The sequence below is a fragment of the Microtus oregoni genome, unplaced genomic scaffold, assembly GCF_018167655.1.
Source record: "Microtus oregoni isolate MIOR12 unplaced genomic scaffold, Mior012 000007F_ref0000211, whole genome shotgun sequence".
Classification (NCBI taxonomy): domain Eukaryota; kingdom Metazoa; phylum Chordata; class Mammalia; order Rodentia; family Cricetidae; genus Microtus; species Microtus oregoni.
In genome coordinates, this window is record NW_024543066.1 from 54,455,419 (window position 1) to 54,471,916 (window position 16,498).

A 16,498-nucleotide genomic window follows, 5' to 3' on the forward strand; every position below is an offset into this window, starting at 1 on the left:
AATTTAAATAAAATTTCACATGCATTATGTGAAATTATGACTCAGTTGATCTAGACCAAAGTCAGATAGTTGTGTTTTTAAATTCCAAGGATTAAGGAAAAAATGTTTGTTCCTTTCATATTCCTCTAAGATTGTGTGTAAGACTGGTTTCCTTGATTACTGCCAGGAGATAGAAACGGTCCTTTTTGTTTCCTCTTATGGCTACTTATAATTTTAAATTAATGCTTCCTGAGTTCATTATTTTTCTTTTCGCAGGCAAAGTCCCATAGTACTTTTCAGTGTGGCATATGCCAAGGTACTGTTAGAGGTGCCCTATTGTATGATTCAAAACCAACAAAGACTGAGGATCTAGGGAGATGGCTCAGTTAGTACAGCATTAGCCATATAACAGTAAAGGCCTGATCTAATACTGAGCACCCACATAAAAGCTGGGAAGAAGACAGCATATATTCTCAGTACACTGGGTAACTGGAGACATGAAATTTCCTGGAGCTTACTAGCCAGCCAATTTGGGCTAGTGAGCTCTACGTTCAGTGACAGATCCTGATTTAGTGGTAAGTTAGTGAGAGAGACACCTGATGTGGACCCCTAGCCTCCAGGTAGGATGTATGAGTGAGTAAGTGAATGTGTCAGAGAGATAAGAGAACACATGCACATGAAAGAGTGCACATGCACACATGAAAAAACTTGAGCTTGAACATTCAAGAAGTACCTAAATAGCATTTAGCTAAATGTTTGAAGTCTTAGATAATCTTATAGTAAGAATGTATTTCTTTAAAAGCGCACAACAAAATGATATGATTGACTACTTTTATCCAGTCAAAGAGATATGGCCTCTCCAGATGAAGAAATAAGCACAAAACTAAGCTACCAAAAGAGGTCTTCTGGGTGATGATTCCTCTACCTGGCCGTGCTGGTATACAGGCTACTGGGAGCCTGGCTTGAAGAGGCGCTCGTGGTGGGGGTGGACTCATAATCAGAAAGGACAGGCTCTGACCCAAACTGCAATGCCCCAAACTGCAGATTTAGCCCTGAGATATCTGCTGAGCCAGGCATCTCCACAGCCAGAGCAGGAATCTACAAAGAAAGGAGGGGGGGGGGGGTAGGAAGGTGATGTAATTGTTTAATACAATCTTTCTGTAGAATAAATATTTCTTTCAATTTTAAATTTCCAAACACACCCTTAGACTGTATTTCCTTAAATCCCATAACTTCCCTGCCTTAAAACAATCTCTGAAAAGCTTAAGTACCTTAGATGTCAAAGAGGTTTTCTTCTTTTGTTGTTTCAGTTTCTGTTGAGCCGGCTGAGGGCTGGAGGATTGGTTGTCTGAAGACCCCGGAGACATCTGTGGAGCCGAGGTGGATTTGCTTGGCAGAGGAGAAGAGGGAGGGGGAGGTGCAGCGGTCGAGGTAGCCACTGCAGGTGGCTTCTCCTGAAGGAACACCTCCATCATGGTTGAAGATGGGGTGAATGCCTGGCGTTTTGAAAAAGGGCTGTGCACTGTTGAATCACTTGCACTCTTCAAATCTGCAAGAAGAAATCCAAATAAGAGGCCAGAGATACTGTTCCATACTAGTACTAAAAACAAGGCCTTCAGATTTCAAGACTCCAGCTAGTAAAATGGCTCAGTTCAAAAAGATTCTAGCTACTTGACACAAACTAGAGTTATGTTGGAAGAACCTCAGTTGAGAAAATATCTCCATCAGACTGACTATTGGCAAGTCTGTAGAGCATTTTCTTAAAAACCAAAAAAAAAAGGGAGGATTTACTTATTGTATGAGTATAGATATTTTGTCTGCACATGTCTATGGTTTCCTCTGAGACCCTGGGGCTGCAATTACCTATTGTTGTGAGCCACTATGTGGGTGCTAGAATTGAATTTAGGTCATCTGAAACAGTCACTGTTCTTAGTTACTGAGCCACCTCTCCAAACAATGCATTTTCTCTCATGCGCTCTCTTTTGCTTCTTTCGTCTTTTTGAGACTAGGTCTCTTTGTAGCACTGACTGCCCTAAAACTCCTAGTATAGACCATGCTGTCCCAGCCTTGAACGTAAAAAGATCCACGTGCCTCTGTGTCTGAGATCAAAGGCATGCATCACACCTGGTCCACATTTTCTTAATAACTGACGTGAGAGGGTAGTGTAAGAAAGCAGGCTAAAGAAGCTATGAGGAGCAAGTCAGTAAGCAGTGTTCCTAGATGGTCTCTGTTTTAGTTCCAACTTTCAAGTTACTGCATTGGCTTCCTCAGTAATAGCCCATGATCAGGAGGACATTTAAGCCAAGTAAACTCTCTTTCAAAATTTACTTTTGGTCGTGTCTTTATCACACCAACAGAAGCAAACTAAGACATGTACCGTGGCATATACACACCCCAAATCTGTCCATCCACCCACTAACCCACCCAAATTGCATATAATCAGGAACTTTAAGGACAGAATCTCATTTTACTTCTACAGGTGATAATCACTGAGTAATTTCAGTAATGAAGTACATCCAATAAAATCAATAGCTAGGCGGTGGGGGCACATGCCTTTACTCTCAACACTCGTGAGTCAGAGCTCTGAGTTTGAGGTCAGTCTGGTCTACAGATCAAGTCGAAGACACCCAGGGCTACACAGAGAAACCCTGTCTTGAAAAACACACAGGGAAAAAAAAAAAAATCAATACATACCATTGTTCTGCCTGTTTAATTATAGACGTGTATAGAGCCACACGTACAAATCATCCAAGTTTAAAGTATAAAATTTTAAGACAATCAAAGCCATGAGACCAAAAGAAATATTACTTTCAAAACTGAAGATAAATCTAAGAATTTAGGGCTGGGTAAGCAGTCTCAGTCAGTAAAGTACTGTGCAAGTATATGGACCTGAATTCAACTCCTAGTAGTTATGTAAATAGGATGGGCACAGTGTCACACGCCTATGATCCTAGTGCTAGGGAAGCAGACACAAAAGCATCTTTAGGGTTTGCTGGCTTTTCAGCTGAAACAAGGTTCAAGTTCCTTAAGAGACCACCTGAACACGATAAGAGGATCTAGTGCAGTCAGCCTTTAATCCCAGCAGTCAGGAGGCAGAAAGAGAAAGATCTCTGTGAATTGGAAGCCACCCTGGTCTATGCAAGAAATTCTAAACCAGCCAGAGCCATCACAAAAACACAAAATCTAAAGAGAATTCTCTCAAAAATCACAGGTCAATAAAGAAACACAGAACTAAAGCTAAACTCGATATATAGCCTCAAATTTTATTACCATGTAATTTTCCAGAGTGTATTAAACAGTCCCCCTGCTACGTTCTAGACAACAAATTTATGTGTAAAAGATTTGTCACTCATCATCTTACCATATTGCACCAGTGATGGCGATTGTGTTGTTGAGCCCATATCCCAAGAGGAGGTGGTGTTGCTTCCAGATTGAGAATGTTGAGCTGCCAGCTGAGCCAGGGCCTGTGCAGTTTTAAATTGCTCCAAGAACTGGGAGCCTGTTGTACTGCCACCTTTAGCTTCCCCAACATCACCAAATCCTTTCCCCAACATGCTCACCTGTATATCAACAAAGAGATTAGAAGTTTATAGTAGTAATCTTGCTCACCTTACACAAAGACAGACCAAAAGCCCATAGTTCAAATAAAGAATGCTACTAAGCAAAGGAGGATGGCAAATACCTATAGTCCCAGCTAATAAAGAAGAGTTTAAGATCAGCCATGTACAAGACAGTATGACGCTGCCAAAACAAACAAAACAACAACACAACAAAAAACCTTAAGAGCTACCATACCAAGTATGCTGCATTATTATTATTATGAGCACACATTCTAGAGTCACAGCACCTATATCCAAATTCTGAGTTTGTCTTTTTGGGGAAATTACTCACAAACTAAAATAGGAATAAAAGTAATACACATCAAGTTGTAGGAAGATGGAACATTTGTATTAAATATAGCATACACGGTACACAGTAAGCACTAAAAAATGTACTTCATATATCAGTTACAAAATAAATCTAAGGACAAGCATGGTGGTATATGTCTAAAATTAAATTACTCAAAAAAAATCCTGAGGCAGAAGGAACACACAATACATGGCAGTACCCCATCCGAAAGAAAAAAAAAAAAATTTCAGCACTTGGGAGTTAAGAGAATAATGAGCTTGTAGCCAGTGTGAGATACATAGAGACACAAAATGAATGAGAGCCATTAAAACCTATTACCACCATACTACCAGTAGGGATAAACAGGGGTAAGTGGAGAATATTCCAAACTTTCACATTTTCAAATCAACCAATACTTGAGTATTATATTAACATGAAGTATATGCCCCAGGTGTAACAGTGCATAAAGCCCTGGAAATGGACTCCAGCACTGCATAAACCAAGCACATGCTTGGAATACTAATACTTGAAAGCTAAGAACCCGGAGATCAGTAGTTCAAGGTCCTCAGGCATGATGACATATATTGCCTTTAATCCCAGCACATGGGAAGCAGAGGCAAGAGGATCTTTTTGAGTTTCAGGCTATCCAGGTCTTTACAATGAGACCCTGTCTCAAAAACAAAACAAACATACAAAACAAACAAACAAACAAAAAAAAAACCGTCCAAGGTCAACCTCAGCTATACTACCTGAGTATAGCTAAGTTCAGGCTACCTTGGACTGTGAGACCTTGATTCAAAAAAGAAAAAAGGGGAAGAACAACTGTTACGCTAAATGGATATACTGTGCCTATCAATTTTTTTTTCTAAAGAACTGTACAGTAAGCCGGGCGATGGTGGCGCACGCCTTTAATCCCAGCACTCGGGAGGCAGAGGCAGGTGGATCTCTGTGAGTTCGAGACCAGCCTGGTCTATACAGAGCTAGTTCCAGGACAGGCTCCAAAGCCACAGAGAAACCCTGTCTCGAAAAAAACCAAAAAAAAAAAAAACCAAAAAAAAAAAAAAACCAAAAAACCAAAACAAAAAAAACTGTACAGTAGATGGTGGTGGTGGTGTGCGCCTTTAATACCAGCACTTGGGAGGTGAGTTGGTAGACAGCCTGGCTTACAGAGTCAATCCCAGGACAGGTTCCAAAGCTACACAGAGAAACCTTGTCTCGAAAAAACAAATAGACAAAATGAAGAACTTTATATATGCTATCTGTTTTAGTCAGAAGTATCCTGCAATGGGGGATGGTAAAAGACATGAAAGAAGAAGAGTTAAAAAAAGAAGTTGAAAAAGGAAAAAGAACAGACAAAGGGGTGAGGGTGGGGAGGTGCATATCTTCCATCTGATCACTCAGAGCACGTATCAAAACCAGCATGGTTTACATAGTAAGAACCAACACAGCCAGGGCTAATAAAATGATCCTGTCTCAAAAAAACAAAACCAAAAAAAAAAAAAAAAAAAAACTGGGCATGGTAGGCACACCTTTAATCTCAGCAGGAGGCAGGAATCAGAAGTAAGAGAGCCTCAGTAAGTTTGAGGACAGTCAGGTCTACATAGGGAGTTCTAGTACAGTCAGAACTACATAGAGAGCTCAAATAAAAAATGGAAGAGGGCGAATAAGAGGGGGTGTCAAGAGAAAGAAAGGGAACAAATATAACCAAAACTAATTATACATATGTAAATGTCAAAGTCTACAATGTAAGTTGATATACGCTAGTAACATATTTAAAAATAAAATCAATATTCATTAAACAACAATCAAAACTAACCAACTGGAACCTTGTTTGAATATTATTAACTAGCTAAGACAAAAGAGGGGTCATCCCCAATTTTACACTAGACGAACACGAAGTCCACACCAACTTGGCCTGCTTTGGGTGTGTACAATGCGTGCATGATATAGTGCTTCATGGTTTCTCTTTCTTTATTTTTATTCCAGGTATATTGATGTTTTGCCCGCATTTATGTCTGTGTGAGGGTGTCATCTCTCTGAGAACTGGAGTTAGTGAGCTGTCATGTAGGTGCTGGGTCCTCTGGAAGAGAAGCCAAGCCAGTGTTCTTCACCGTTGAGCCAGCTTTACAGCTCCCACACAATTTATTCTTAACAGTTCTCTCCAATCCCCACAGCAAAGCCAACCAACCAACCACAGATGGAACCCTTTGAGATGACAAGCCAAAATAAAATTAGCCTCCATTAAGTTAATTTAGTCAGGTATTCTGTGAAAGCAAAAATGTATGACTAATACAAGAAAAAATATTTGTTTCCCACTATATCAAGACTGCAAACAAAAATCTCAGAAGTTGTGCTGTTGAGATGGCTCCCTGGTAAAGTGTTTACTGATGACTTGAGTTTGACTCCACGACTCTCATGGATGCCACAAGTTGTCCTTTTACTTCCACATGTGCTTGAACAGATATAATGGTATATGTGCAGATGCAAACTCACAAACACAACAAATAAGCACAGTCTTTTTTTAAAAAAAAAAAAAGTAGAAAACCCCTCAAAAATCTATTTGAGAGTAAGAAACTGTGGAAAAGAGATGGCTTCACACAACTAATTATTATCAAACTTCTGAAAAATAATTATTTTTATTTTAGTTATATACATTTGTATGTGTAAGTGAATACCTTCGATGTGGGAGTCCACAGAACCTAAGAAAGAACAACTGAACTTATTACAGGAAGCTTACAGTGCCAGGAACTGAACGCTGGTTCCTGTGGAAGAGTAACAAGCACTCTTGCCTACTAAACCATCACTTCAACTCTCCAGAAACATTCTTCAAATAGAAAGCATCAAAAACACAGAGGAATGCCAGGCACGTCTCACATCTGTAACTACAGCACTCTCATAGCAGAAGTAGGAGGAATTTTTAAATTAGGTTCAGGACCAGACTGTGTGTATGTGTGTGCGTGTATGTGCATATATATATATATATATATACAGGTGTGTGTGCGCACACACATATGTCTAAGAAAAACAAATTAAAAAAATAAACAAAAGCCTATGATACAAATCTATTAAATTTTGTGGATTTTTTTGCTTGTTTAAGACAGGGTCTCTCTGTGTATCCTTGGCTGTCCTGGAACTTACTCTGTAGAGCAGGCTGGCCTCAGAGAATCACCTGCCTCTGCCTTCTGGATGCTGGGACTAAAAGGGTGTGCCACCATTGCCCAGTTAAGATTTATTAAATTTTAAGGAAAATTGATCCTTTAACACGTATTCTCAATGAAAAATAAGGAGGCTAACTCAGTTGCTAGAATGCTTCCCAAGCACACACAAGCACTGTGTATTATCATCAGCAGTATATAAAACAGGCTGTTTGCGCTGGAGAGATGGCTCAGTGGTTAAGAGCATTGCCTGCTCTTCCAAAGGTTCTGAGTTCAATTCCCAGCAACCACATGGTGGCTCACAACCATCTGTAATGAGGTCTGGTGCCCTCTTCTGGCCTGCAGGCATACACACAGACAGAATATTGTATACATAATGAATAAATAAATAAATAAATAAATAAAACAGGCTGTTTTGGATGTAATGGTCTGTAATCCCATTCCCCAGGAGGCAGAGGTAAGAGATCATCCTCCACTATACAACTATAATAACAATATTATTATATTATATACAATGTCTGAGGCCAGCCGGAAACATTAAAGACCATGCCACAGTAAATAAGCAAAAATTAGGGTGGGCATGGTGCACATGCCTCTAATCAACTGTTTCAGGTTTGAAGTCACCTGGGATATGCAGTAAGTTTTAGGTCAGTCAGAGCTACATTAAGAGAAGCTGTCTCAAAAAACAATGAACAGCTAGCTACTGGTATCTATTACCTTACTCATTTTCCTAAGGTCTAACAAGATAGGACAAGCAAACACTCTCATTTCCATTTAAAGGCCAAGTGGAGACTATACATATACTAACGGGCAGATCTGGAAAGACCTTAGGTTTTTGGAAGTCTGGTCTACAAATGTATGCAAGTAAAGATATGATGCAATTTTCTAGCAATAGAAAACTGCTACAATTTCATCTGTTTAGTGAGGACTGCAAAAAGAACACAAACTTGTTGACAGGTTTAACACCACTTTCTGTTGAGGGAGTAATAGGAGGAAAAGGTTCAATATTATAAATATTCAATAAATATATCTCAATCCATAAAACAATTCAGCCATGTTCACCTAGAGCTAGACCACCTATTAGCCAACATCATCTCTATCCATGAAGCTGTTTTTAAGGGTGACAAAGAGGCTTTATCCCACTATAAACCTTGGCTACTTTTGAAAATGTTATGCACCCAGATAGATCACACCAAAAATCAAAATTTATTCTAAGTTCCCAAGTTTTCAACTGAAAGCAAATTGTCCTTAAACCTGAAAAATCAGAGGAACCAAGTCTCCTAAGCAGGGTGATTTCGAGTAGTACAATAATCAAGTTCCTTAGCATGAACCCTTCTGTAGAAAAAGAACAGGTTAAATTACTTTTCTATTCTTCTGTCTACTTAACTCATAAGGAAAATTACTTCAAAAGAACAAATGTTTTTTTTCTGTTATTGTTCTACTTTTATTTTGTGAGGGGGGGATTCTCAAGAAATGGTTTCTCTGTGTAGCCCTAAAACTCACTTTGTAGACCAGGCTGGGCTTGAACTCACAGTAATCTGACTGCGATGCCTCCAAAGTACTGGGATTAAAGATGTGACCATCACTGCCCAGCTTATTTATATTTTTATCAGTCCCTTTCTGTATATAAAACACCCTTTTTTATGGCATCATGATATACCTGTGGTCCCAGCACCCAGTAGCTCACCATAATCTGGAAGCATGACTGAGTTTTGCTGAGTATAAGGGCAGCCTGCCTACTAAGAAAGACTGCCTCAAAAATCCAAACAAACCCAGAAACTTTGCTTGGAATATTGGAATGTTTATTCCCATTTTAGGGAATGAAGTACATACTATACGACCTAAGGATTGAAAATAAGGCAAGCAGCTGGGCATAGTGCTCATGTTTGTAACCCGGAGAGGCAGACCTCTCCTCAGCCTACACAGTGAGAATATAAAATAAGTACTTGACAAAGGAATGACTGTGTGATGTGTGTTTTGGGGGTTACTGTGATGGTTTATTTCCTACTTACCATACTATGATGAGAAAATGTATTTCCTGAAGCAGGCTGTGATATGGCATTCTGCTTCGAATTACTGAACACCAGAGGCTGGGCCAAGGAAGGAGCCTGAGATGGATCCAGATTAGAGGAATCATTCTCCATTGAAGACGGTGTCTTCCCCAACAGAACAGCAAGGTCAATTCTAATTTGGGAGAGAAAGGGATCTTTATGAATAATGACTGAACATTCTGACATTTCCTGCACCTAACTTGAATCATGGTTACATCAATATGAAGGTTATTTTCTGATGCTAGAGTCTCGAAAGTTTAATGTTATGTTAACCAAAATAACTGAGGTATAAGAGCCACTACAGCATTCAGGGAAATCCTACTGGTGCTTCCAATAACAATAGTTAAATATTTAATTTACTGATAGCATTAATTAAATTAAATAGCAATCTTCAGAGTTTGGTTTTTCTTTTTTCCTTTTGAAAAAGGGTCTCACTATATAGTCAGGCTTGCCTCATATTTACAACTCTCTTGCCTCAGTATCCCAAGTGTTGAGATTATAAGCATGGGCCAAGATACATATCCAGTTGCATTTTTGTTGTTGTTCTGTTTTTACTTTCTTCTTATTTATTTATTTATTTAAGATAAAAATGTAGAGATGTAGCTCTGGTTGGCCTCAAACTTAAGAGATATACCTGCATTTGCCTCCTAGTACTCGGGAGGCAGAGGCAGGCAGATTGCTGTCATTTTGAGGCCAGCCTGATTTACAGAGAGTTCCAGGACAGGCTCCAAAGCTACAGAGAAACCCTGTCCCAAAAAAACAAACAAAAAGCCGGGTGGTGGTGGCGCACGCCTTTAATCCCAGCACTCGGGAGGCAGAGGCAGGTGGATCTCTGTGAGTTCGAGGCCAGCCTGGTCTACAGAGCTAGTTCCAGGACAGGCTCCAAAACCACAGAGAAACCCTGTCTCGAAAAAAAAAACCAAAAAAAAAAAACAAACAAAAAAACAAAAAAAAAACATAAACAAACAAAAAAATACCCAAACCACAAAAAAAAAAAAAAAGAAGAAGAAGAAGAAAAGAAAAAACTCTCAAGACACTATCCAAGAAGCTTCTTTCAATAGCACTTGAGTTTATGCTCAAGTAGTGACCCAGGATAATGTAAGGATAAGTGTGACCACTAGAAAACTAAAATTGAAAGACAGAATATTCAGCTTATCCAAGTTCTATCCATGTCCTAGGGAGGAGAATGAGCTATAAATTAAAATACCAATGGCCAATGGCATAGCAAATTCTACTTAAATTAGTTAAACATCTATTAAAAACTCAAAAATAGATTTAGAGAGTTTCTAGAAGTCTGAAGAGATGCTTGTTTGCACCACTAGACACACACACACACACACACACAAACATGCTTACACATCCATTCTGTCTTTCACTGCCCTGTATAGTATTTCTCCATTTGGCTATTTCTGAGATGGTAATAAAATAATGAATAAGTAAAACATTTTACTGAGACAGTGAATTATCAAACCTGAGGAAGATCATGGGAACCTGAGTTTGTAACTGGCAAGTAGACTACTGAGGTTCAAAGGTAGTTCAGTCTTAAAGGGCAGAGGCCTCAAGCTTTTTGGTCTATATAAACTGGCTAGTTACAAACTAAAACTCCTGAACACTGAACAAGTATCACAGATTTGCACAACTATTGAGAATAACATGCATTTGGTTACGGAAAAAAATACAGTATTATTTCTTTTGATGACATTCCCAACATTCTATTCCTCTTATCCCTCTCTCTTTATGTTTGTGTACAATATGCATACCCAGTGCCCACAGAAGCCAGAAGAGTGCTTCAGAAACCCTGGAACTGAAGTATAGGTGGTTGTGAACTAGCCCTCAAGAGCTTTTAACCAATGAGCCATCTCTCTCTCCAGTCCGGTTAAACTTTTTTGTTTATCGTTGCTGTTTTGGAGACAGCTCTGTGGACCAGGCTGGCCTCTAACTCAGAACTCTGCCTGCCTCTGCCTCCCAAGCACTGGAATTAAAGACAAGTACCACCACACAGCTCTCTAACAATTTGAGTCATCTTTAGATTATTTATAATGTCTAATGAAGTGTACATATGTTCACTGCAGATATGGCTCTTTTTCATTTCTCTTTTTCTTTCTGGAGACAAGGTTTCTCTGTGTAGCCCTGGTTGTCCTGGAACTCACTCTGTAAACTAGTTTGCCCTCAAACTCAGAGATCCACCTGCCTCTGCCTCCCAAGGGCTGGATTAAAGGCGTGCACCACCCTGCCCAGCCATCTCAGTATTTTGAAACTATGGTTAGTTGACTACATGGATGAAGAACCCACAAATACAGAGCTTGTCTTAATGACCTGAGTAGATAAAGAGAATTATTGTAAGCTACTAAATAGTGCTGCAAAATTCAAAATTACATTAAAAAAATTCCTTAAATCTTCTTTCCCTGGTTTACTTTGAAACAAGTTACATACTCAAAGCTGGTTATAAGACTGACTGATCTATGTAATTGAAGAACTATTTTAGGTTAGCGGCTATAAAGATGGCTCAGTGGTTAAGTAAAAGCAGTTGATGCTTTTTTAGGACTAAGTTAGTTCACTGCACCTGTATCTTACAGCTCAAAACCAATTATATCTCCAACTATAAGGGAGATCTGGTACCCCCTTCTGGCCTCCATAAACACCCACATATGTGGCATACACATGTAAAGATAAAATAACTATTTTAGGGATGAACCAAGTTTGATGCTACAGCATATGAACTTCTATTTAGTACACTAAAAACTCTTAAATCCAACAAAAGGAACCTATGTGTTTTAAAAAGATACTCAATTTTACTACACACTTGCCTCTGACCAGCAGTGATTGTCACATTCTCCGCAGGCAGAGGTACTGAAGACACATTAGAGGCAGTAAAGATCTTGGTTTCAGAAAGCTGGAAAGAGAGTAATCAGTTACTTCTGGTGTCAGAAAGGTTAAAGGCAGAAATTTGCCGCAGGTAATGTAAATTCAACACCAAGAAAAAGGGAAAAACTGTACGAAAAGACTATCTACCCTAAGGAATCCTGAATGAATTGATATCAAGTCTACTTGACAGCTTTATCCAAGCAAAGAACAGAATAAAGAAATGCAATTAAGACATAGTCACATCATACACATACTCAACTCACAGGAAGGATCTCTGTGCTAGTAAAATATATTGAGAAAATTTCTTTTTATTTTTTTCATTACTAATCCCAATTCCTACCTCTACCCAAAGGACATTTATCTTCCACCATTTTCTCTCTCTCATTGAAAGGAAAAGCATGACCAAGACGAAGAAAGAAATAAGATTAATTGCTGGCTATTAAGAGTTCAGGTCCAAGTGTTGGTCAAGAAATATCTTTTCAGGAATTTTAACTATATTCAACTTTTGCATTGACTATATTAGACTTATGAGGACTATAACTAGGTAATCAATTACAGGGGCTAACTCTTCCTCCTAAGAGTTGACTTAGGTTTATTTGGATTCCTGATTTTAAATCTCTAATAAACAGAAAACCCACTGTTTCCCAAATATAACTCTTACTAACATAACCAAATTTTAGAAAATAGAACTTGTTCATATTCACAGAACATATTAGCACAGCTATAAAGACAGGTAGATCTCTGTGAGTTCTGGGAGAGCCTGGTTTACAGTGAAGGTCTGCCTTAAAAAAAATAACAAAAAAAAATTATATATATTTATCCATCCATCCAAGCAGTGGTGGCACACGCCTTTAATCCAAGCACTTGGGAGGCAGAAGTAGGTGGATTTCTGAGTCTCTGAGTTCAAGGCCAGCCATGGCTGCACAGAGAAACCTTGACTTGAAAAAACAAAAATAAAAACAAAAAAGAAAAATCATTAACCTTTGATGCTGTTAACACTGGAATTTTTAGGAACCTAAGACTGACAATCAAAATAATCTGACAAAGCTACCTTACCTACCAATATAAAGGGAAGCAGATTTAAAATATTAAAATAAGTTTATCCATAATCACTGAAAACAATTTCCAAGTAAAAGTTTGACTGTGACCAGAAAACATAAAATTTGTTTACTTAGGTAACACTAATGAAAATTCTTTACAAACCAATCATCTGCAAGTTTTCCAAGTTGAGTCAAGCTGGCAAAAAGTTAACTGGATAGTCATTTCAATCGCAGAATTAGAGTCTCATGGTCAATGAACAGACTTGAGGCTTAGATAACATAAATCTCTATTTGTTGCCAATTCATTATAGGACTTAATAACAAATAATACAACTTCAAGTAGGTTGTATGCCATCAGCAGCTGTTACTCAATGTACTACCCCTACTATCTGCCTAACTAAAAACAATTTTTTGCAGTGATGGGATTTGAATGCAAGATTTCACACATACTAGTCAAGCATCCTACGACTTAGCTTGTTCCCAGTCCTAATTCCATTGTTGGTACCCTACCCAACCACTCTATCTTCCTGGGTCAATCTGAGAATCAGGTATTGGACTTACACACCTGAACTTGCCCTTTCCATAGTGTGGTTCCAGAGTCCTGTCCATGCCCAGTCTCCTTCATATAACATATGTGAAATGTTCTGGCTCAGAACACTATTTTGGATGTAAAAGTTTTAGGTCAGAATCTTAGAAGTGCATTTTACAAAGTAGAATCACATCCATTTTCTATCCCTAAACATGACTTAGGGATAGAACATATTAGGAAAGGCACAGACCAGGAATACCTACATCTTCATTCCAATCTTCAGTTCCCCACTCTTCTGTTGCAGTTCTCCATGCACCTAGGAATTAAAAAAAAAAAAAAAAGACAAAATAAATTTAAGTGTCATTATAAAACATGTTCAGACAACACTATTACATTAACATTTTGACAAGCAATAGCATGATTAGAATTTAGTAATCAGAAAGAATTTGTTGACTTCAGAAGTAGGGAAAGACTACATAGAAACACCAAAGTAAAAAGGGCTTTAATAAGATTATGATGATTATTTCATAGCCACTTTCAGTTGGGTTACAGAGCTGCAACAGGAGTTGAAGAAACAGATAAAAGAACATACTATAAATACACATACATACATACACACATCTAAGACCCTTTCCTACCTCCATCCCACAAGATTCAGCATGCCATGCAGTATCTTTAAGGACCTCAGCTTTGTCTTAGTGGCCATTTAATGAGATGGTTGCAACTAATCCAAAGCAGAACATGCAAGCTACATCTATTTATTTTGTATAAAACAAACAAATAACAACAAAAACCAAGGTAAACTGAAGAGAAATAATACCAATGGTAGAGAACTATAAAAGGTTGACATACGTGTAGTGAAAGGGGAATGAGTAGGTTTGAAAGCTGAACATAAGCACACAAAAAGACCTATCTGCTACTAGAAATGAACAACAACAGCTCAATCATCACAAGTCAAGTTCTTAAGCCATATTACTGGTTTAAACCAGATAACTCTAGGGAACTCTACATAGACTTGCTTCTTTGGGAGATACAAGACAAAATTAAATCAAACATGTACATCAGTTACTGTTCTAATCCTACTTGTAGAGACTACAGAATTTGACCTGCCAAGGTCATTGTACATTTTCCACTTATTTTAAGCTGAAAGTGTACACTGAAAATTTCTATGTACAATCAACCCACTTCTGTATACTTTACCTGGCACCTTTGTTGTGTTTTGGTGTGTGTGCGTGCATTGTGGCTATGTTCACATGTGTAAACACGTTTGTGCTGGTAGGTGTTCAGATGAATGTGGAAGCTAGAAGCTGATTTCAGGTATCTTTCCCTATTACTTTGTTTTATTAAGGCAGGGTTTCTAGCTCGACCAGAAGCTGAGCATGTTGGGTAGTCCAGCTTAAGCTTGCAATGGGGATCCCACCTCCTCCTCTCAAGTTCTGGGTTATATGCAGGTCTCTACATCTGCCTGATTTTTACGTGGGTGCTGAGGATCCAAACGCCAGTTCTCATGTTTGAAAAGCAAGAGCGTTATACTTTCTCTAACACTCCTTATCCTCAGAATTTTTGTCTCACATATAATCTGAGAAAAAAATATGACATTTTTGAAAAATAGGATTCTTCCCTTCTACTAAAAGACTAATGTAAGAATATATCTGTACCAGAAACTAGAACTTACTCTTTTTTTTTTTAAACTCTAGAAATCAAAATATATAGAGTAAGTCTTGAAGCCTATCTAAAGAAAGTTTCTACAAGAACTAGCAAGTAATTGCTGGACATGATGGCAAATTCCTTTAATATCACAAGTCAGGAGGTTGAGAATCTTTTTAAGTTCTAGGGCAGTCTATTCTACATAGCAAATTCCAGGCGAGCCCAAGCTGCACAGTAAGACCCTGTCTCAATAAAATAAAAAATTTCAAGCTAAAAATAAGAAATAATTAACAAATAGTTGAGTATGCCTCCTCCCAGTACACAGACAGCGACGCAACAACATCCAAAACTGGACAGTATGAGGCAAGGAAAGATGATAAAGTCTTTCTATGCAAGCATGAGAACCTGAGTTCAATTCTCAACAACCACATAGAAGTTGGGTACAGGGTTGGCATTTGGCTCAATGGGCGCATGATTTGCTTAACATCACAAAAACAAAACCAAGCATGAGACTAATGCTGTAGCAGGGAGGCAAAAAAAAAATTACTAGAGCTTGCTGGACAGCGACAGAATGAAGAAGAACCCAACAGTGACCTCCTGGCTTCTTGTGCACACGTTTACACATGCAGACAGACAAAAATGTGTATACACGGGGCTGGAGAGATGGCTCAATGGTTAAGAGCAGTGGCTGCTCTTCCAGAGGTCCTGAGTTCAATTCTCAGCAACCACATGGTAGCTCACAACCATCTGTAATGAGATCAGGTGCCCTCTTCTAGCGTGCGGGCATACATGGAGGCAGAATGTTGTATACATAATAAATAAATAAATATTAAAAAAAATGTGTATACACACAAGTTTTGAGGTCAATCTGGTCTACATAGTAAAATCCCACCTTATTAAGGGAGGATAAAAGGAAAAAAAAATGACACCGGAGGGAAAAAAAACCTAAAAATTTCAAAGTACTTAATAATATTCTACAGAGAAATACAAATCACAAATCATATCCTCTGACTCGGGGGTTCTTTTCTTTCTCCTCATTGACACCTGTGCTAACCCAAAGGAGTTAGCACTTAACATAATCCTGACTAAAAAGTTGCCTAAACTAGGTGATTTGTGCAAGAATTTTCTTTCTACACTCTGGTTAATTGATGTGATAGGAAACATAAAAAAAACTAGTGCTTGATGCTTTCTTGTACTGGAAGTATAATCATGGATAAGGAAGCCAGGAACAGCAAGATGAAATGTTCTACAAAGATTCAAGTTTGCATTCTCACAGAACAAAGCTCGGGCAATGTAAATGCCAAACATTTACAAAACAAATATATTTTGGGGAGGGAAAAGTGG

General features: G+C 38.4%; 1 protein-coding gene across 27 annotated transcripts in view; it reads right to left on the minus strand.

Moving 5' to 3' along the window:
- Ubap2l (ubiquitin associated protein 2 like) overlaps positions 1-16,498 on the minus strand; it is a 58,348-nt gene that overhangs the window by 20,168 nt on the left and 21,682 nt on the right. For all 27 annotated transcript variants that reach the window (XM_041655566.1, XM_041655565.1, XM_041655564.1 and 24 more), the window contains 6 exons: positions 13,771-13,823; positions 11,881-11,966; positions 9,035-9,206; positions 3,341-3,539; positions 1,251-1,528; positions 905-1,077 (listed from right to left, as the gene is read on the minus strand). In XM_041655566.1, coding sequence (XP_041511500.1) covers positions 905-1,077; positions 1,251-1,528; positions 3,341-3,539; positions 9,035-9,206; positions 11,881-11,966; positions 13,771-13,823 — 961 coding nt within the window. The remainder of the gene's footprint in view (positions 1-904; positions 1,078-1,250; positions 1,529-3,340; positions 3,540-9,034; positions 9,207-11,880; positions 11,967-13,770; positions 13,824-16,498) is intronic.